This window comes from Alnus glutinosa, chromosome 11 (assembly GCF_958979055.1).
Source record: "Alnus glutinosa chromosome 11, dhAlnGlut1.1, whole genome shotgun sequence".
Classification (NCBI taxonomy): domain Eukaryota; kingdom Viridiplantae; phylum Streptophyta; class Magnoliopsida; order Fagales; family Betulaceae; genus Alnus; species Alnus glutinosa.
Genome location: NC_084896.1, coordinates 23366559 through 23388248, shown reverse-complemented (window position 1 = coordinate 23388248; position 21690 = coordinate 23366559). Strand labels below are relative to the sequence as shown.

The 21690-nt window shown below is 35.6% G+C and overlaps 1 protein-coding gene across 3 annotated transcripts; it reads right to left on the bottom strand.

The window, feature by feature from the left end:
- Positions 1-3095: 3095 nt before the first annotated feature.
- On the bottom strand, positions 3096-19175 carry LOC133881583 (serine carboxypeptidase-like 7). 3 transcript variants are annotated; one of them, XM_062320534.1, is made up of 18 exons: positions 17943-19175; positions 17476-17655; positions 15685-15829; positions 14852-15188; positions 12766-12965; positions 12550-12695; positions 11441-11517; positions 11177-11299; positions 10994-11096; positions 10734-10771; positions 10238-10339; positions 8809-8895; positions 8568-8711; positions 8412-8483; positions 7666-7787; positions 4484-4597; positions 3577-3631; positions 3096-3462 (listed from the first exon to the last, which is right to left on the bottom strand). In XM_062320534.1, the coding sequence occupies exons 5-18, from the start codon at positions 12939-12941 to the stop codon at positions 3379-3381; spliced, it is 1443 nt and encodes a 480-aa protein (XP_062176518.1). In that variant the 5' UTR covers positions 12942-12965; positions 14852-15188; positions 15685-15829; positions 17476-17655; positions 17943-19175; the 3' UTR covers positions 3096-3378. The 3 variants fall into 3 exon arrangements, with proteins under 3 accessions (XP_062176518.1, XP_062176519.1, XP_062176520.1); XM_062320535.1 differs by having other exon boundaries at positions 12766-12943; XM_062320536.1 differs by lacking the exons at positions 15685-15829; positions 17476-17655; positions 17943-19175 and adding an exon at positions 15450-15601.
- Positions 19176-21690: the final 2515 nt, after the last annotated feature.

Here is a 21690-nt window from a genome sequence, read left to right as displayed (position 1 = left end):
ACATATAGCTAAGATTGTGGGGTTGTGTTTTGATATTTTTTTTTTTTATAAAAAAAGAAAGTAATACGAAGTGATTTAATGTAGAGATAAGTTTTGAATTATTATATTTTTTTTATAAAAAAATGAAAAAGGTTGTTAAAAAGTAATTAATACGATGTAGAAAATGTAGTTAAAAAATGATTGATGTGATATAAAAATAAAATATTTTATAATTTATTATTTTATTTTATTTTTTGTTGGGTTGAAAAATTTGAGTGGTTGGCAAACTTGAGTTTAACTACGTTATATTAATCACTTATACTTGTAACATATTTATAATGTGAGACTCAATCTATTTATATTTATACGTGTATATTCAATATTCTCCGGTCCTCTCACATCTCATGCGAGTACATCACTACATTATTACACTTGACTTTCACCGATACCCACCAAAAGACCATTATTGGTGGAGCTTGCACGTTACCAAAGAGTCACATGCGTGAATTGCATTTTCAACTAAAGGTCAAAGAGCCAGATGTTGGTGGATTGACTATCCATTGGTGGTTGGCATGAGATATCTGATATACCAATTACCTTCCTCGATGCTTGTTGTACACAAAGTTTGTGTACTTTGTGCATGGCAAGCATTACCCCCACTTACAATGACCCCCGGACGGGGCCAAAAAAACCCAAATGCTAGCCACAATTTATTTTTTTTAAATCCATCGACCATGTAAAACAGTTGCACGTCATCGAATCTCGCTAGGTAATCATATCACTTCCAATAAAAAGAAAAAGAAAAAAATCACCTCTATGGATGAATGTGGTTGTGGGACAAAATCACCCCTATTGGTGGTGGTGGAGTTTTGACAACCTAACTCCACCGTCACGAAGGTGGTTCATGGGGGCTCCCACCCTGCAGGCGGGATGGGAGGACCACGCCACCAGGGGCGGAGAGCCTCCCCAAGCCCCAAGTTTTTCCTTAAAATAAAAAACAAAATTCCTTAAAAGAAAAATTAAAAAAATTTATCCCTTAAATTTTTTTATCATTTTATTTCCCCCCCCCCCCCCCCCCAACCCCGCCAATTTTTTTTTTTTTTTTTTTTTTTCAAATTTGCCCCCCCAAATCTCAAATGCTAGTTTCGCCCATGCGCACTACCTTTGTGGGAATGGTTGCGGGGACCCCCCATCATCGGAACTACCTCCTCTAACCTAATGGAGCTGGTTGCGTCAGTTGGGGGAGTCCCCAACGACCCATCCAAGGGAGTCTAGCTCCCACCTCCATGAGCACTTCCTTTCCCCGTAGATGGGTCGTGGGGATAAGGGTCTCGCATGATCCACCCTCGATCCCCTATAGAGGTTAGGGTGGTTCCACTGTCATCCACCTATTAGGTAGTATGTCCCGTGTGACCAACGCGGTACAGGAGAGGGTGGGCCGCGATAACTTACCCACCCTCGTAGCCACCTCTGTGGGAAGAAATGAGGTGGTTGTGGGGGTGGGGGTTCCCGCTTATGCCCTCCACGGGGGGTTGCTGGGACTTCCCCACCCTAGGACAACTTTGGCAGGGTGGGAGTCCCTTATGAACCACTTTTGTGAGAATGGGACTGGGTCATGTTTTTGGCGCCCCTATAAACACATGTTTTTTTTTTAAGTGATTTGTTGATGCGGCAAGAATGGACTTGTGAAATGTGGTTTTGGTCTTACATGGCCTCTTATACACGTGACGAAAATTCCCTTAAGTTTTTAAACAACAAATAGACGGAAGAACCATTTTAATAAAGGTAGAAAGTACAAAAACTGAATTAGTCATTTTTGAAAATCCAAAATTCATTTTGATAAAATGATAAACCATAGGGATTACATTTGTATTCAACCCTTTGGTTTAATTAATTGTCCATGGCATACATAAAATACACGCATAAGATCCGCCCTATCAGATTTGGCATCTACATTAGTATATTAGTTTATGTAGAATTTTCCATTAAGCATTGTCAGGCCGGGCCGGGCCGGGCCGGGTCTCTTTTAAGATGACAAAGCAATAAAAGAAACTAACAAACTAGGAGACTACGCTAAGTCCTGGCCTGCGATTTAAATCCCCCTTGAATTTTCATTAATTTTTTTATTTTTTATTTCAAATTTTAAAAGCTTTTAATTTAGTTTATTCAACTTTTAATTTTTTGTAATCTCTGATCCTTCTGTTTGGATTTAGTGTTAAATCAAACGGTCAAAAAGTAAAATTATTTGTTTATAATTTGGTCTCTTTTGCTAAAAAGTAAAAAGTTACCTAAAAAGCTTTCACAACTGAGCCTACCATTGGACATATTTAACACTATTCAATTATTATTTATTTTAAAATTTAAATTTAGTAATAATGTTAGAAATCACATTTTTGTTTCACAACTATTCTACAATGTTGACAAATCAATCCTAACCAAACCTTGAATTAGTCTTTGTTAAAAAAAGAAAAAAAAAAGAGAAGGATTTGTTGAGACTGCTACGTTTGCATTACGTGATAATTGTGAGATAAAAATGTAATTTCTAGCATTACTCTTATTTTAAGGGCTAGTTTGGCAAACTATTTTCATTCTCCCTCTATTTCTTTTTATTTCTTTCAAAAATATCAAATAAAAAACATTCTAACTTTTTTACACTTTTTATATCACATCAATAATTTTTTATTATTATTCAAATAAAAAAACTCACTACAAAACAAAACTTTTTCACTTTTCTATAAAACATTCTCAAATTTTATATCACATCAATCACTTTTTACTATACAATACACAAATATTCCACAACTCAATTACTTACCAACCAAGCCCTAATATTTTCTCTTACCATGAGTCTGTCTTTCTTAATTATAAATGAAACATAACACATGAAATATTTACTTTAAATAAAAAATAATAATAATGATATGGAGTTGTAGTTCGACCTTATGATTTTTATTCGAATACCATGATAATAATCAATTATTTAAAAAGAAATTGATAACGAAATTAATGTGAACCCATTAATAACAAAACACAGGAAATAATAAATCGAGTAGGCTCGTAGACGGAGAACTTTAGATTTTCGTAAAGGGAACATAGACCTTTTAAAAAACTCAAGGTTTGAAGATAATAATCAACCATCAAATTTTATTATTAATAGTTTCGCTTTTAAATAGAAGAATGGTTACATAAAAGAAAGAAATAGGAATTGATCTGGGCTGCCTCTGTTAACTAATCAAACTCCAACTCCTTATTAAGGATCTATTCTTTATTAGACTCTAACACGACTCTTGCAAGACCAAATATTTATGATTACACCATAAATTTCTTGCAATAATTAATGGATTGTGGGCAAATTGTTTTTTCATTTTGTCATTGTGCATATTGCAAAGGCCTATTAGATCATAGAGGGTAGTGGGCAAACCACCTTTTCGCCATGGCAAAACATTCTTTAGGCTTGTATTCTGGAGCTGTGTGACCCCCTCCCTACAACCACAATCAAATTAGATAAAGAAATTAAGCTCGATCAACTTTTATTAATCTTCCTCAATGGACAAAAAATGAAGAAGATAAATAATCTGTGGTGTTTTAACTTCGTGCCTTGACTGTAGCATAAGTCATACTATATTGATTCTTCGAGAAGTCCATTGTGTACCTGTTACAATGATAGAAGTAATTTTAACAAAGAGCATGATCATAAGCTTTCAGTTAGCCCTTTTGTTTCGGTGTAAAATATATATATATATATATATATATATATATATATATATATATATATATATATATATATATATATATATATATATTTATTATTTTTTGAAAAATATATTCTTTATTTTTAATTGTTTGGCGTGGCTCAAAATATTGATTAGTTATAAATATTTTCAATTGACAAAAAAAAAATTAACATTCACGATGCATAAAATGGTTCACGCTTCTTATCTACATATAAACTATTTTTTGAAACTTTTCCACACTCCCAAATAGACAATTGTGAGAGAGCCCCTTATGAGGTCTATCTATCTGAACAAGTCTCGATATGCCTAAACACTTGTTAGAGAAGCTGGGCCCCACAAGACAATTATACTGAATCTCAATCGTTACCTGATGGCCTTCTAGTCGAACACACGCTCTTCCTCCGCATGTCCTCTTTGTCATATCTTTTTTACTCGCAGTACCTCAGATTATATTAAAGAATTATTTGGCAATTTTCATTTGAGTCAAATACTGAAAAATATTTTTTTAACCATTTTCATTGTCGCACGGAAATAACGAAAAATAGCCACTTTTTCTAGAAGATATTTTGAGCTAAAAATAAAATAAAAAATTACACCGAAACAAAAGGCTAAAGATCTGTCACCTTAATAGACTAGATTGAAAAACAATTTCTCCAACCTAATTTAAAAATAAATAAATAAATCTGGACAAAAAGATTAAAAAAATAAAATAAAATATGACAATAGAGGCTAAAGATGTAATAATAGTTTTGGAAATTTTAGATACCAACCCGGCAACTTGACCATCCACGAGCCATGGGGCCCAAGCATCATTGAGAGTCATATTGAGGGATCTAATCCATCCTAGGGTGCCCACATACGGAATAGTCAGGTCGTGGTCTCCGCTGTGAGGAGAGAAATAAATAAATAAATATTAAGGAGTTACCAATAAATGTTAGAATAATAATAAACAAGCCATGTATTTCAAGCTTTGGACTTTCATTTTTAAGGGAAATTGTTAAGTTACTATTTCGAGATTTCACTTAATATTAAATAGTTCCGTGCATTTTTAGTTGTTCTCAATCACTTCTGTTGGGCAAATATCATTCCCAAAATTCGAGTGAACCCATGACTGAGTATTGGACCCAGTCGGTTCAACCGCCCTGAAAAAAGATCCGTTTAGTCATTACGGTCTCGAATCTTCCCCATAGAATCTAGTAAACATTCTCGATTACCAGAATCATGAATAAGCACCGGCTCGAAAATCTTTGTCTCGAGAATACGACAAGAATGCATAAGGAAACCCCATATCTAGTTGGTCCCGGGAACGAATTTCTCGGGACTACCCTGAGGCGATATGGATGAAACATGCCGAAATGTTTATCCTGATATTACGACCGGAACTTATGGGATAAGATTTGACCTCTAAATTCCTAAAAAGGTGCAGAACGATTATACCCTGAATTTTTCGGGATAAGCTCTTATCCCACAAGATAAGGGATAAGTGACTTGTTTGAACTTAGCTGAAGCGCAGTCCTACCTAAACTAGAGTCTCCACCAGATAAGGCCTAATCCCATATGGTCTAGGGATTAGAATTCTAATTGAATTATACTTAGACCACCCCAACTATATCAATATTGTGCCCCAAGTATTAAACTCTCTCAACTCTCTGATATTCCCATGCTCTCAATACTCCTTGAAATTATTTATTAGAATCTGATTTAGGCATCTAAGTGTGACCCTGTTGGCACATCAGAGAAGCTTTTCTCGTTTTGTAGATCTCGAAGGAAGCGAATCAAAAGGCGACACGTCACCAAACCAAAAAACTGTACCAATAGTTTGGCGTCGTTTGTGGGAAACGTTATATTGTTTTTTACACAAAAAAATCCGTAATGGTGACTACACGATCAGAACAACTAACCGTTCAGAGAAACGTCCAGGACAGGAGCATCCAAGACCACGCAAGGACCTTGAATGATCCACAAGCAACAATAAATCTCCTGAACGAGAAGATTGCTCAGATGAAAAAGAACATAGGAGATCTGGCTGACAAGAATGTTGCCTTGCTAGCCTGCATCCTGGAACAATCTCATACGACAACGGTTGTTCTCGAGGCTGAAAAAGAAGGGCGTTACAACCATACCGGTGGGAGACAGGAAGAAGATCAAAGTCATCCTTAGGTAGAAGTAGATAATTAGGATGGCCACCGAGAGAATAATCCCGAGAAGAATCCTCCTAGGAAAGAAAAGAAAGAAAAGCTCAAAGAGGTGGTCGGCAAATTGGAGCAGATTGTCCGTGGAGCTTCAGTGACGAGACAAAGGAAAGACTTCCCTGGTGGACAATGTCTTGCAAAAGACAGCCTCACCATTTACCAACCAAATAGCCTCTTTTTTCGTCTTCCTCACAAATTCAAGGTTCCTGATATTGCAGTCTACACCGGACTTAAAGATCCGATTGAACACTTGGACAATTTTCAAGCTCATATGGATCTCCATGGAACACCCGATGAAGTGGCATGTCGGGCCTTCCCTCTCACTCAATTAGGCAGGCAATGCTCATGATTAGTTCATGAAGCTTTCCCCAAAGTCCATCAACGACTTTGACGCGCTTGGAAAAACATTCCTAATGTAGTTCTTGGCAAGAAGAGTACGAAGCAAGCCCATCGGATACTTGATGTCCTTATGGTAGGGCACCGATAAGTCACTGAAGGACTACATCGGATTCCGGCAATCGGATATCAAAATTCGGAACCTTCGATGGTAGATTCGGGTTACCAACAAACTCCAATGATCGACGGTGCCGGATTCTCACAAACTTGCGTGTAAGAATAAAGAGTTTAAATTCAGAAGACGAAACCGTAAATCGTTTTTAAAATATTAAAGAGGCTTTTACAGTCAAATTAAAAATGATTTATGTTGACCATTATTTTTGCCCCTAATTGTAAAAGTGATGAAAGATCAGAGATTATAAGTGAAGCTTCTCTCTCTCTCTCTCTCTCTCTCTCTCTCTTTCCCTATTTTAACTAGTATGTAATATGAACCATTTTTGTTCTAATAAAATTTCTATCTCTTTTAACTTTTAAAAGTCTAAACTTTGTTTTCTATAATCCCGGTACAAAATCCATTTTAGATAATGTATTCTTTTATTTTGGAAACCCAATAAGGTAAAACGCTTTGACAGGAAATGTTTGTTTCGGCCTGAATTATGCTCTGTTTGACCTTAATTGACCTTAATTATGCTTTGTTTGTTTGTGTGTAAAATGTTTTTGAAAAATATTTATGACATTTTTCAATGTTTGGTGGTGGCGAAAATAATGGTCAACGAAAATCATTTTTCGTTTGACCATTAAAGCAAGAGCCTCTTTAATTTTTGGAAAGTGTAAATTGTTTTTTGGATTTAAATTCTTTATTAATTTTGCACGTACGTTTAAAGGAATCCGGTCAGTACAACTGGAGTCCGGCCGTATTAAGTTAGATTTCGGCCAACTTGGCGGGCATCTGGCCAAACAAGTCGGATTCCAGCCGTGCTGGTAAGATTCTAGCCAGTTTGGTTGAAATCTGGTTCGCCGGCATTCAGTGACGGCGGCCGGACGTCTCCGGATTCCCTTTTTTTTACCGTTGGTGATTTTATGTACGAGCTAAACATCGACAAATATTTTTGAAAAAATTATTGTTTTTGAAAAATTATTTTGTTGAAAATATTTTATGATGGAAAACGTTTTACATCAAAACAAATTGAGCATTAAGGGAAAATTCTAACTGGGGGTTGAAAATAAAATAAAAATAAAAATTGAAAGATAAATACCCTAATTTGACATTTTTAAAAGTTTAAGTACTTAATTACAAATGAAATGGTATATCAGGGGTTATGATTGAAATTTATCAAAAGAAAATAAAAAGAAGAAGAAGAAGAAGAAAATAATAATAAAATAAAATAAAATAAAAGGAAAATGGGAATGTTGTGCGTTATCACCTGTAAATCAAAGATCGGTAACCTGTCTTGGTGAAATTTCGATGATAGTCAACGACACTGATAACATCAGATGTGTAGGCCGACAAGGTCCAATTACATCTTACCCAGGTCTTGATTGTTCCCTGTTGGGCATCACAACAGTATGATGTATTTTTTTTTTTTTTTTTTTATTTTATTTTAAAAAAATTGTTCGGCAAACTTTACTTACTACTATTGATCTTTTATAATTTTTGCAATCATACTCTTAATATTTAAAAAGTGTTAATTTTTTTATTTTTTTATTTTTTTTTTTTAATTTCAACCGTCCGTTAGAATTTTTCGTTAAATCCTAACAAAGAAGTGCCAAAATTCCTAAAATACCCCTCATTTTCTTTAAGAAAAAAGAAAAGAAAAAAAATTGCAAACAATTAGGCGTTGGTAAGGATTTAACAGAATTTGCAAAAATTCACTTGTTTGAATCTTTGAAATATTTAATATTTTTTATATGTAAAAAAAAAAAATTGGGTATTTTGTGAATTTTTACAAGATTTGACGGAAAATCCTAACGGAAAAGTGAAATTGAAAAATATTAAAAGATGGATAAACTAAATTGACACTTTTAAAATTTGAAGTGTATAATTGCAAAAATAGTGAAAGATCAAAGGTGATAAAATAAAATTAAAAAAAAAAATAAAAAAAAATAAAAAAAAAGGAAGAGAAAAAAAAGAGGAGGGTTTTGTTAACTAGAAAGTATAATAAGCGAATACCTTCCGGATGTGAAGAGCATTTTGTACATATTCATCGTTACACCAATTGTAAGAGAGCACATAATTATAAAGCTACAAAATAAATAAATAAATAAAATTATCAAATTGAGCAATATTTAAGTGCGAAAAAAAAAAAAAAAAAGGATATTGGTTTACCCGGCACCATAAGGCAGGAGGTTGAGACAATGAAAGGAGAATATCCGTAGGATTTTGTTCAAGAAATGCTTGATTCCATCCTAATCCCACTGATTTTGGGCACCTGGGTTCCAAAATGTGGGCAGGATAAAGTTTTTCGAGGCACTAAAATTACAATGAGTCAGTAATTCCGAATGCTCATAAATTAAACTGAAGACTTAAATTATATATATATATATATATATTATTAAATTCTTCTCACCATCGTCACAGCTGCAACATCTTTCAAACATTCTACGTTTTCTGGATCTACGTTCACATACTCACCATGGCAACTTCTTTTCACAGCCTGGAAAATAGAAAGTACACTTAGTCCCTACAAACTGACATAGTACTTCCATATACTTTATTTTTTTTACCACCATTTGTGATACTCAATCTCCTTAAACATCCATTTTCTTTCAAATGGTTCCCTATATATCGTTAGTGTTTGATGGAAAAATGAACAGAAATTTGTGCATGAGACTGACATGTGTAACTTTTTTTTTTTTTTTTTTTTTTTTCCTGAAATGTACAAATTACCCTTAACAAATAGGTTGAGGGTGTGGTTGAACATCTTGGGGTTTGGTTTGTCCATCCACTTAAGAAACTTTGGGGTGGTGAAGCACCTCTCATAATTGCAATCTGCAGGAGTGGTTTGGTCGTTTGCAAAATTGTTTTTTAGAAAGTGGTTGAATCATCCCCTCAAGTTCCATTTGCTCAAAGGGTTGGCCACCCTTTTAAGGATCTTGGAGGGTGGTTGAACTATCCTTAGAAATATAGGGGTGGTTCGATCACCGCTAAAGTCCTCTTTCAAGGTGGTCGGACCAGCCTTAAACATGAGAGAGTGATGTAGCCAACTCATCTCTATTTTAGACCTTTTATTGTACTTTTTATTAGAAGGACAAAGGGGACATTCTAACTCCCAAGATTGAGGTATTATGGGTATTTCGAATAAAAAATTTGTACATGTGGGTCAAGTACAACATTTTCTAACCATTTTAACGCCAAACACTACTGTGGTGATTGCAAGAAAATTGTAGGTGGATGAGCTCAAGTGTCACAAATGCTAATTTGGGGGCAAGTGCAAATGAGGTGTCAGTTTTGAGGGAAATAGGTGTATTTTCCTCATAAAAAATCATAATATAATGTTGTGTTTGATGGAGTGTATGTCGTATAAACGAGAAAGGGGAGAATACACTAAACTCTCTCAAACAACCACCCATTTGGCAGTTAAACCATTAAACTTTAAAAGATGATAGTTGGTTTGGATAGTTCAAATAAAAAATTTCACATATGCGTCGCATATGATATTCTTCCGTCCATTTTAAGGCTAGATGCTAATGGAAAATGTAACTTATAACAATGTAGTAATCACGTATTCACCGGAGGTGAAACCAAGATTTCCTATCAAGAGGCAAAGCATGAATGAGGGGCCAACCTAACTTTTTGCTATATATATAAATGAAAACCGGGGTGTCATGGCCCCCCCTTCGCTCGTCTTGGTTCCGTTATTGAGTGTCACATTTTATAATTTGGTGGTCTATCTAAAGTGCCAAAATGGTAATAATTTTAGGAAATTAAGTGTATTTTCCCCAACTAAAATCTTAGACATAAGCTCACAAATTCAATGCCATTTTTGGAGGATTTACCTCATAGAGTTCAGGAGATATAAGTGCCATACCACGAGCATATTCGACTCTTGCATTGGCATCCCTACCTGGATCTGTTACTGGGTTGCCAAGCAAGTACCCCTGTTTTCAATTTATACAAATCTTTAGTCAAATACTAGAAACTCAAAACAGCAAGGCATTTGAAAAAATATTACTGCAAAACTGTTAAATCATCAGTTATTTCAAAAGTTTAAGTGAATCGGTGCATTTAATCATTTAGCTTAATATTCTAATATTCCACTTTACGTGTGTGTTCAAATTCATTTTCTTTAATAAATGAGGCACTACATGTAGAATATCTAGATAAAATAAAATGTCAATTATAAAGACAATGTTTAAACTCATGACTTCTGTCTACTGCTCTATTACCATGTTAAATCATCAAGTGCCCCAAAAATTTAAACGGAAAAAAAAAATTGTAATATTAATTTTTATTCAATCAATAACTAGCTCTAGTTGTAATAAAAATGTTTACGTTGAGCTTCATGAATGGTGTGCGTCCGACACTATTATCTGCAACAAAATAAGATACTTGAAAAGTCAAATTGACCTATAGGAGTTGGAATTTAAAAAGGGGACCAAGTTAGAAAACACTAACGTTACGCTTGACATCTATTTTACATAAATTGACATAATGTATTTTAAGTGGCTTTTTTCATGCCAATCATTTAAAATATGTCACGTTAATCAGTGTAAAATGAATGTCAAGAGTGGCATTAGTCGCTCATAAATTACCATTATATATTTCTTGAACGATGATTGGAACGATTAAGCCGGAATATGAATCACCACCGACGTAAAGCTCATTTGACATGAATTTTGGGTGATCCAATAGCCACTGAATCACAGATAAAAGAAAAGCAGATCTTGGAATGAATTCCATCATAATCTCATTATTTTTAAATAATTTTCACTCACCTTCCTCAAGAATTCATAGTTTTGTGCTGCTGCTATTTGATCTGTCACATTGTAACCTTGGGAGGTTGTTGCATATGAGAATCCCGTGCCAACGGGAGCATCTAAAAATATAATGCTAGCAAACTATATATATATATATATATATATATATATATATATATATCACCATTAATTGTTTGATAACAAAGAGTAAACACACAAGTATTTACAATCAAAATATATTTTGATTGAAAGTACAGATAGAAGGGTATGATGGTGACGTACCTTTGTCCATGAATATGGGTTCAATAAAAATGTTGGTAGATTTCCATCGAAATCTTCATAATTAAATGACAATGGACCTTCATTAAAGTGCAAAATCATCAATTTAAGGTGTCAGGCCAAAAACAAAAATAAATCTTAAAATTTTTACTGAGGTAAATATTAATAAAAGAAAGGAAAACTCATATCCATAAACTTTAAAAAAATATCAATTTAGCGTATCCATCTTTTAAATTTTTCAATTTCACCTATATGTTAGAATTTTTTGTTAAATCCTAACGGAGGGGTGTCAAAATTCTTAAAATACCCCTCCAAAATAAGAATTGCAAGGATTTAGGCTTTGTTAAGGATTTAACAGAATTTACAAAAATACTCATGCATAAATATTTGAATATATATATATATATATATATATATATATATATATATATATATATTTAAAAAAATAGGGTTACTTTAAAATTTTAATAGGATTTAACGGAAAATCTTAACAGATGAGTGAAATTGAAAGATAGATAAAATAAATTGATACGTTTTCAAGTTTAAGGGTATGATTACAAATCTAATGAAAAATCAAGTATGATAAGTCAAGTTTTCTCTCAACAAGTTCACTTTTTACGACCGCTCAAAAAAAAAAAAGATTTCTCTCACACTTGAAGGGAGAGGGTTATTTTTCATACATTTTTTATTTTTGTACTTTATATCACATCAAATTACTTTTTATTATTATTAAAAAAAAAAAAAATTTCACCTCAACAATTTTTACCAAACAAGCCTATCATTGTTTATTACACGTGAATTTGAGTGTTGATAACGGTCCAACATTTTTATTATGAAGTTTTTAAAAAATTGACATAACATTTATTACGTTAATCATTAAATAATTAAATTTATCTCTCCATTTTTTTATTTTTTTTTTAACATATCCACACAAAAGAGGAGAAAAGGAAGATTCGAACTAGTGACTTCCACTTCATCAAGCGTGGTTCTCGGCCGATCGAATTACTCATTTGGGACTCCATTTTTCATTCCTACTCTACTACGTACACTCCCTGCAAACTTTAATGCGAGTTTATAAGATTATTATAGTCAAAAGTAGGTGAAAAGCCTACCAATTTCGTAAACCAGTCCGGTGAGAGAAGAACAACCGGGGCCGCCGGTTAGCCAGAGCAACAGAGGGTCCTTCTTGGGGTCCTCCTCGGATTCTATGAAGTAGTAAAACAGTTGTACGTCGTCGGCTTCCCCGACGCCCACATATCTGAGAATCATTAGTTTCAAGGGTGTGAAGAGAAATGCAAAAAAGAAAGAAGAAAACGATCGATGCTTACCCAGTTTCAAGTTTGAAAGGAAGTTTGCCGGGAAAGCCAGGTAGGGTCTCGACGATTGTCTGGGACTCGGCCATGCTCGATAGTGCAGACAGAAGTGACACAAGTAGCCAAACCAAAGTGACGAAATTGTTGTTGGTCTTCAACTTTCTTCCCAACTGTGGCTGATGTCCTGCCATGCCTAAAAATCCGACGTCCCTTCACTTCAGTGTAAGAATTCAAAAAACTTTCATAAATTAAATGATTTCTTTGGCATACGTTCTACTCAATATGTACCCACACACACGTGTGGGTACATTTGCATGAAAAACAAAAAGAAGGATGGATAGATGAAAGAGGTTTGTCCCAAAAATCAGACCATTATTGGTGGAGCTTGCACGTTACCAAAGAGTCACATGCGTGAATTGCATTTTCAACTAAAGGTCAAAGGGCCAGATGTCGGTGGACTGACTGTCCATTGGTGGTTGGCATGCACGAGATATCTGATATACCAACCTTCCTCTATGCTTGTTGTACACAAAGTTTGTGTACTCTGTTTTTTGTTTCTTAAAATGAATACAATTAAAGGAGTGTGTATACTTTGTGTACGGCAAGCATTACCCCCACTTACAATGACCCCGAGACGGGGCCAAAAAAACCCATATGCTAGCCACAATTTATTTTTTTAAATCTATCGACCATGAAAAACATAAAATTATATAGATTAATGGCTTATAAAAACATGACATGTTTTCATACTTATTTTTCCCTACCCAAATTAAATGCTTCTCAAAATTTTCTTCTCTGTTTTGCAGGTCGGCTTTTCCTTTTCTTTTCAGTTTCTCTTCGTGTCCCCACGTTCTTCATTTTCTTTATTGATGTTTTCTCTATAAGAAAATAATGCAAAAGCCTAAAATATACATATTACAAGACTAAAGCTAGGAAGAGATTTGGCAGTCGAAAAATCCCATTTTCCTTTTTCTTTTGGTTCTAATCTTTTTCTCTTAACTAATCTTATTGTATTGTGTTATTTTAGTCGAGTTATAGATAGAGATAATTACTTTAATTAGTTGTTAGCCAGAGGATGACAGAGATTTATTGGATGAGAGAGTCGTGTGAAGGTGATGTCACCTTATAGGATACCCCTAGTCGGTAAAGGGTAGAAGGGAGCTTCTTAATTTATAATTCTCCTACTACAATTGTAATTAAGGTCGCATCCTCTAAGTAGGAGACAGACAAGTCTCATGTTTTCTAGCATCTAATGCCTTCGGGGGATTTGAGTTTTGAGCTTTGCTGTTTTTGTTGGTTTGGTTATGGGCTTGAGGGTTTGTATGGTTTCGGGTTTGAGAGCTTGGATTTCTTGCTCGTTTAGAGCCTCTCGTATATACTGCCTGTGTACTTAGGGACGCCTTACGCTTTTCAATAAATTATTACTCTATATTATTACTCTCTCTCCCTCTCTCTCTCTCTCTCTCTCTATATATATATATATATATATCCTCCAATATTGACGTGACAATTTCAATTAATTCTTAGATTTTTTATTTTTAACAATAACTAATCCAAGGGTTGGTTAAGATTGTCACATCAATATTGTAAAATAGTCGTGAAATAAAATGTAATTTCTAACCTAACTCAAATATTATTCTTCCTCTCCCATTTGATATAAATGATGCTTCCAATTTCTACCTCTAAATTAGTTCAGCTTCGCAAGACAATTAATTAAATAAGCGCAGCTCCCTTGGCATCTTGATTTCAAGGTGTCTCATTTACTTTCATCAATACCCAGTTTCATGATTTTGAATTTGCCACCAAAGAAGAGCAGTTGGATAGGGCCTAACATTTCAGCTATGAAACTCAAGGGGAAAAGAATCATTCAATAATCCCAAGTATTGTAGCCGGAGTATTTCCTTGGAACCATCAGTTAGTTCATAAGCACCAGAAAAAAGTAACAAGTTTTAAGATGCTGAATAAAAATAGGGAAATGTTATCCTATAAGGGAAGCAAGTGATTCAGGGACTGTGTATGTATGTATGTATGTTCCACAATACTTACAGTATCAAGAATAATGAATACAGTCGTCAATACTCTCAGAAAAAGAATGGTTTACCTGGTTAGAACTGAAATCTGGCTTGTATTATTTTTCATCGTTTCAATCGTATTTGAAGTTCTTCAACAGGTCTACTCCTAGGAATTTCTTCTTCTTCTTCAGCAGCCTCAACGTTTTTTAATTTCACAATCCCTTCACTCTGTTCCCGCTCGCCCACGATAACCATCCACGGGATCCGCAACTCTCTAGCATGCTCAATGTGCTTCATCACTCTTTTGTTGACAAGATATTCGGCATTCAGCTCGGCAGCCCACAGCTCACTTACCAGCTCTGCAGCTTGAGGCAGGTCATCCCCCAATATACAAACTAGGACTTCGGTCTTCGTTGCTCGTGTTGTCTGCCAAAACACCCAAAAAGTGAAAGGAAAGAACACATCAGCCTCACAAAAGGTCATTGGATTAAAAAAAAAAAAACAGCCAAAGGAGTAATGCAACTGTTGCTAGAAAAGTACTTTGCAGAGAAGCAAACCCAAAAATTCTTCTCATAGCACACGTGAATTTACCGATCACTAATAAAAACAAATTAATTAAATCACTTGTACGTGTATGTATGTATGTATAATGTACCTATGCTCAGAAAAAAGAAATGTATAACGTACCTATATTATGCTCCTATCACCAGCAAATCACATACCTCCAACTCATGATCTCAATCTCGACGTTGTATTTTAGGGAGGAGAAAATGTTATTTAATCCAAAAACCATTGGCTATTAAAAATTCAATAAATTATAGATCTTCTAATGAAAGCTTTTCCATTACTATATCTGATAGTGCAAAAAGTTCAACCAAGTGACCAGTTCATCAATCATATAGGCATCAAGTATTATTATCACCTGGTTTTGATCTTTATGAAGCTGCTCCATTATAGCAAATACTCACTCGATTCCAAGACTAACACCAACTGCTGGAACCTGCTTTGTACCAAGCATACCTATAATTAAGGTTGTCATAACGCCCGCCAGCAGCAATTGAACCAACCTGAGGAGATGCACAAATTAATCACTTTACCCTGGAAACACATTTGAAGCAATGCAAGGTAGCAACTATATTTGACATAGGATTTATGACTTCGAATTAAGTAACATAAATTTAGGAGTAGGGGTGGGGGGAGACAGGAGGTTATTATATCCTTCCGTCTTTATTTGTTTCAATACCAATTCAGCTAGACTTAATCCAACAGAAAAATATCCAAAGAGTCAGCCTCTCATCCTGTGAGTTACTTTTCTTGTGATAAGTTGCCAATCAACTGGCCCTAGGGTTGCCTCAATTGGCAAGTGGATATGCTCCCCACATTGTTGGCTAAGGCTCGAATCCCCAGACTGGCCTAGTGCTTGAGTGAGGAACAACTCAAGTGCTCGGGGTAGATCTGTGCGCTAGAAAGAGTACAATTTTGTAGTTAGCTGTGCATACAGAGTTTCTCCTCATTCCTAGAAAAAAAAGTTACAAATGAACTGGGTCAATCATGCTTGGATTTTTCTATGCCTGCTTGGTAGTAATAAAAATCCTTAGAAAACAGAAGGAAATATGCCAGAAATCTCAAGCTAGCTGCTGTCAGTAGAGTGAAACCCTACTGTTGCCACCACATCTCTCCTATTTTATGAAGAATGAATACCCCCAAAATGTAAAATGAAAAATAAATTAATGGAATTCCCTTTTAATGTTGATTCTAAGGCTTACCAAGAGTCATTCCAAGTTCCCTAACGATATTTTTCACATTTCATAAAGATTATGACTCAATGTGTTGTTTACCTACCTCATATTTTTGAAGATGTAGTAGAGTTTTGGTGTTCTAAGATAGGGAAGATTAAGAAACTCAAACTTTAGAAAACCCTATCCCTCCATCCTTCTAAGATACCCAAAGTATGCTCCTAAATATTCCCATTACTTCCATAAAGGACCCCCCACCTTCCACCATCCTTTTCCTACCTACATCCCTAAAAAGAGCCTCCATCATCACAAGTAGCCATATCCCAAAACTCATATCTTGATATACCAGTAACATCTTCTTGTAGGAATCATCCTCGCTTGCATAGAAATTAGACAACACAAATGAATGGCTGAAACAATAAAAACTTTATCAGACTAAAAATGGTCCATGTTAGAGGACCTATTTGATGGTTGTCCACAAACTCACATCATGCTTGCATTGCAAGATTTTAGCATTCACCAGAAAATACAGGATCATATCACTTAGAAGCAAAGACAAAACATATTAAGGAAGTACATCTTAACATTCTACTACAGAACAAGGATCTTTAAACCTAGAAGATATAAATGGATATAGAAATTATTGAATGTAAAATTACATAAATGTGCCAAAAGATGAAATGGAGTAACTAAATTCATTTTTCTCATCATAGCAAACTAAAGTCAATTCCAAGCTAGCAGCAAAAAAAATCAAATAACAGTCTTTATAAGAGGAACCTTACTTTTATTTTATTTTTTCTTTTAAATAAAGATGAAAATAGATAGCAAAGGACTCGAACAATCAACCATATCAGCAACAACCCAATTGAATAAATGAAAATTCCCAAAAAGAAGAAATAATGAGAAAAGAAATATGACTTAAATTGAACCAACTAAATATCAAATATTTGCTCATAAAAAAGATGTCAAATATTTACCTGGTCAGCAAGATCATAAATCAATTTTGAATCTTCCCCATATTCTCCCATGAGAGTTTCTCTCATTTCAAAAACTGGACTATCCAAAGCCATGGCACCATGCTTCTCGAAAACTCCCTCGATAAGTGAGAAAGCTCCCTTTCTTATTGTCATTTGTTCTTTCGAAAAATCACGAGTACTCTAATTGTACCATAATATACTCAATCAGCATGCTATGAAGCATTTAAGAGAGAGAAAAAAAAAAGAAAAAAAAGAAAGAAAAAAGAAGAAGAAGAAGATAGAACTATAAGAATGTCTAAAGTGAAAAATGAACACAATAGAATGTTCACTAATTCAGTAAATTGAATGATAAAGAGACTGTTTTCAAAATCTTACTCATCCCACTTTCTACAAAGCAAGAAAAACACAAAGCAGGCAAAACCATTCAATAAAAATTGAATGATAAAAACTTTCAGGAATGTTATCACCTTGGGAAGCTTTGGCAGCCTTTTACTTTCATTGCTTTCCACAATCTCCCCCACTCTCTGCAACAAACTGTCGAATTCCCGATCCTTCGGGTCCAAAAACAACAAAAGTTCTTCCACCCATATCTCCAATAACCCTGAACCCTCAATCCCGCCCACTCCCTTACCCTGCAACCTATCCTTAATCAATTGCACAATCACACTAGTCCCTTTCCCCAACACCACCTTCTTCTTCTTTTTCTCACCCTTCCTCGCCACCTTCACATTCCCTCCTCCATTCACCTCAACACTCAAAACTCTCACTATTCATGCATTTCCTTTCGAACAAACCCGCCAAACTCGACCGCAAATCATCGCTGCCAACCAAATCCAAATTCGATTTAGCACGGCTCAAGCTACACTCCCCCAAGTATTACAGCGCCAAGGCCAATGGTGACAATACGGTATGCACCAACAGACCTTCTGCATTCGCCACCGTCACGCCCGAATTCAACCCGATTCGCGTCTCGGTATGAACCAGCTTCACTATCTTCCTCAAGCACCCGTGAAGTTTCGGAATTTCTGAGACTGATAAACTCTCAACCTTACCCACCAACTTCGACCCATTGAGCACAACCTTCATATCACTGGCCACCCCAACCTCCTCCTTAGCCCAAAACCCATCTCCAGAATCAACCGAATTGAACGCCGCCAAGGCGGCTCTCGCCGCCTCACACGAAATGGCAGCGACAGCGTCGGAAATTGCCGATAAAGCCGCGGATTCGTGGTCCAAAATGGAGGACACACAAAGCAGCGGATGATTTCTCCAGCACATAGAGCATCTCTTGGGTCACATATGGGTTCGAATTCTAGGGCTTGAGACCGGGAATTTAGTGCTTCGGAGAATCGAACCGGAAGGACAGTACGAAGGTTTGGGGAACCGGAGAGGAGGAGCTTGTTGAGGAGCACAGCGAGGAAGGCGCGGGATTCGACTACGGTAAAGGTTTTTGGGAGGGTGATTCGGTGATTGACTGATGGCGAGAGCTGATTGAACGAGGAGAAGGAGGCAAGCCTATCGAGCGCAGATGAGTCGGCGCGCACCTGAGCGAGACCGGTGGCGACGGCGTAGAGTGAGGGGATGGGAAGAGAGAAGTGCCCTTGCCTCATAGGGTTATCACAGAGATTTCACTAATCACCTCTCCCCGCCATTGCTTTTGCTTTCAAGCTCAGAGGCTCTCAGAGTGTGTTTTTGCTTTAGGGGCTTTTGGGCTTTGATCAGCCTGGGCCCTGGGCTTTAACGCTATTTTTTACCAACCATTTTTATAGGTATATTAGGATTCCCTCCTTATTCTCACGATCGCAGTGTGAAGTTAATACATTTAAAAGTGTAATAAAGGTAATATTAATGGTAATATTAGCATATTATTGGTATAGTTTTTAATATGGTGACGAATTGCCTTGTGTTTCGTCAAACTTCTTTAGCTCCTTTCCCTGTCTTCCTTGGGATCTACAAGAAATACTAGTCAGGGATAAACTTTATGATTTTTTGGGATAACTGAAAAATCTCAGAGCTTAGAGAGTATATTTTAAAATACCTGGTGTAATAGTCTTATTTATAGACTTACTGGAGTTCGTGAAGTATAATTGAACTAGGAGTCTTAGTCATGAATCATGTCGGTTTCAACCTTATCTTCATAGAATTTGAATTGAGTACAAGTCGGATAGGACTCTGCCTCTTTCAACTAAATTCCACGTTGATAGGGATATGTAGCCCATTAATCTTGGGATACGGATCTACTCTAGAAATCTTGGGATCGCAGACTTAATAGAAATCCTACGAATCTTGGATATAGAGTTCTAACAGTTAACAAATACTTACTTGCAGAAGCTAAGAAGATAACTTTACAGTGCTTACACTGACCAATCCTCCGAGGTGGAAAAAACCTGAGACGTGTTCGCTCCATTCAGACAAGGAGATCTCGGAGTATTCCGCACCCTGTGGAGTCTTTCGGTCCGAGGTGTTCAATCTATCAAGATATGTCATTGCTCGAGATGCTCAGGCACCGAGTTGATTTCTTTGTATAGAGTTATGACAAAACATTCGAGGTGTTCTTACCGAGGTGACCTTGTCGGACTGGGTCGGACCTACGGGCCGAACCTCAGACTTGACTTGGTGACCACGTGGCTTCGGGTCTGATTATTTCCCCAACACGTCTTTTAAAGTTGGTTTATCCGCCATATGTGTTATGAGTGTAGGTGATAATTTGGTGTTGGGTTCATTTGTTATTAAAAAATTGTCAACTCTTATGTGTTGGTTTGAAGTTGTGTGTAGCTTGTTACAAATGCTCTTATGTGCCGATTTGAAGTTGTGTTGAAGCGTATATATAAAACTATATAAGTTAATTCTAACTTAACTCATTTAATTACACTAATCATACTCCTCAACGTTAACCAACTAATTATTTCCTATTAAGTTAATAAATAGCAGTAAAATGTTACAAACGTATATCCGCTCATTAAATTGAGTCTTCATGAGGGGTCAAAATTCCCATGTATAACAAAGCCCTTTGCTTAGAAGTTAAAACCATTATTTATAGTTTTGAGATTCCAATAAGAGAAACAAGTTTACACTTTCTCATCTTCTTCACTATATATTCGTACGTATTCATTTTGGCTCTACATACCCCGTTAGAAATTTTGGCTCATTTTTACTGTTAAAGTGTAGATCAATAAACCTTTTAGAGCTTACCTATGTCGATTGGTTCTTTGTGAAACGGTCTATAATTTGTGGAGAAATAGAAATAAATATGGGTGTAGGCCGAAAAAAGAGGGGCAAATTAATTTCTTAGCATATTTATTTGAAGGTTCATTCTTGAGTGCATGCAAGTCACTTGGGAAGAGGAAGAATTAAAAAAAAATCTTGAGAATATTGATATTTGTAGGAGTTGGAATCTTAATGAAGAAATTTTGAGTTAATAGGTAGTTCAACCACACTGTGAAAAGCATTACTTCAATTTGTGACTGATATTACTTGTTGAATTAAAAGAAATAGAGTAATGTTTCTTACACAACTCTCACACAACTTTTGCACAACTCTAACTACTTTTTGTTATGATCAACCATTGGATTTGTTTTCCAACATGTGGGTCCTAAATATTCAATGGCTGATTTTAAAAGAAAGTTGTTAGAGTTGTGTAAAAGTTGTACAAAAATTGTGTAAGAAACATTACCCAAAGAAATATTGGTTTGTGTTGTAGATGATGTAGTGTAGAGTTGAGAAGAAATTAAGAAGAAAGATATTGTAGAAAAGATTAGTTTTTTTTTTTTTTTTTTTTTTTCAAGCACAGAAGAGGCTAAAGAAAGTGTTGAAAACTTGAAGATGAAGAGATATCAAACTCACCCAGTATATTTTGTATTTATACTTTGATCACATATTTTTAATTTATTTTTTATTTGGCTACCTCCCAGCCAAATGTCTGCATGCTCCGTCCCTTATCGGTTGGATATGATTTTTCTCTATAAAATACTATGCAGTTCTTCAAATACGTTGAATATAAAAGAATTACGTAATACCAGAAATAAATCAACCAAAACCAAGTCGATCTTTTGCTTAAAAGCTTCACCACGTACATAAAATCAGCTCATGGTGGTCGTCTTGGCGGGGCTCACGCGGTCTCTGAGCCGTGATTGGTGGCAGAATGCTTCCCGGAGGCCAGGATACGCGATTAACAGATGAACTCCAAATGTTTCGTCTGTCTTATTTATTAGTGCT

What these genes read in the sequence shown, in the direction of transcription:
- LOC133881583 (XM_062320534.1), bottom strand. Translation starts at nt 12,941, where the DNA reads ATGGCAGGACATCAGCCACAGTTGGGAAGAAAGTTGAAGACCAACAAC. An exon ending in TATCTCCTGAACTCTATGAG is followed by an intron (nt 8,896 to 10,237) that starts GTAAATCCTCCA and finishes TCTATTTTCCAG; the next exon opens with GCTGTGAAAAGAAGTTGCCA. An exon ending in ATGCTCTTCACATCCGGAAG is followed by an intron (nt 7,788 to 8,411) that starts GTATTCGCTTAT and finishes GATGCCCAACAG; the next exon opens with GGAACAATCAAGACCTGGGT.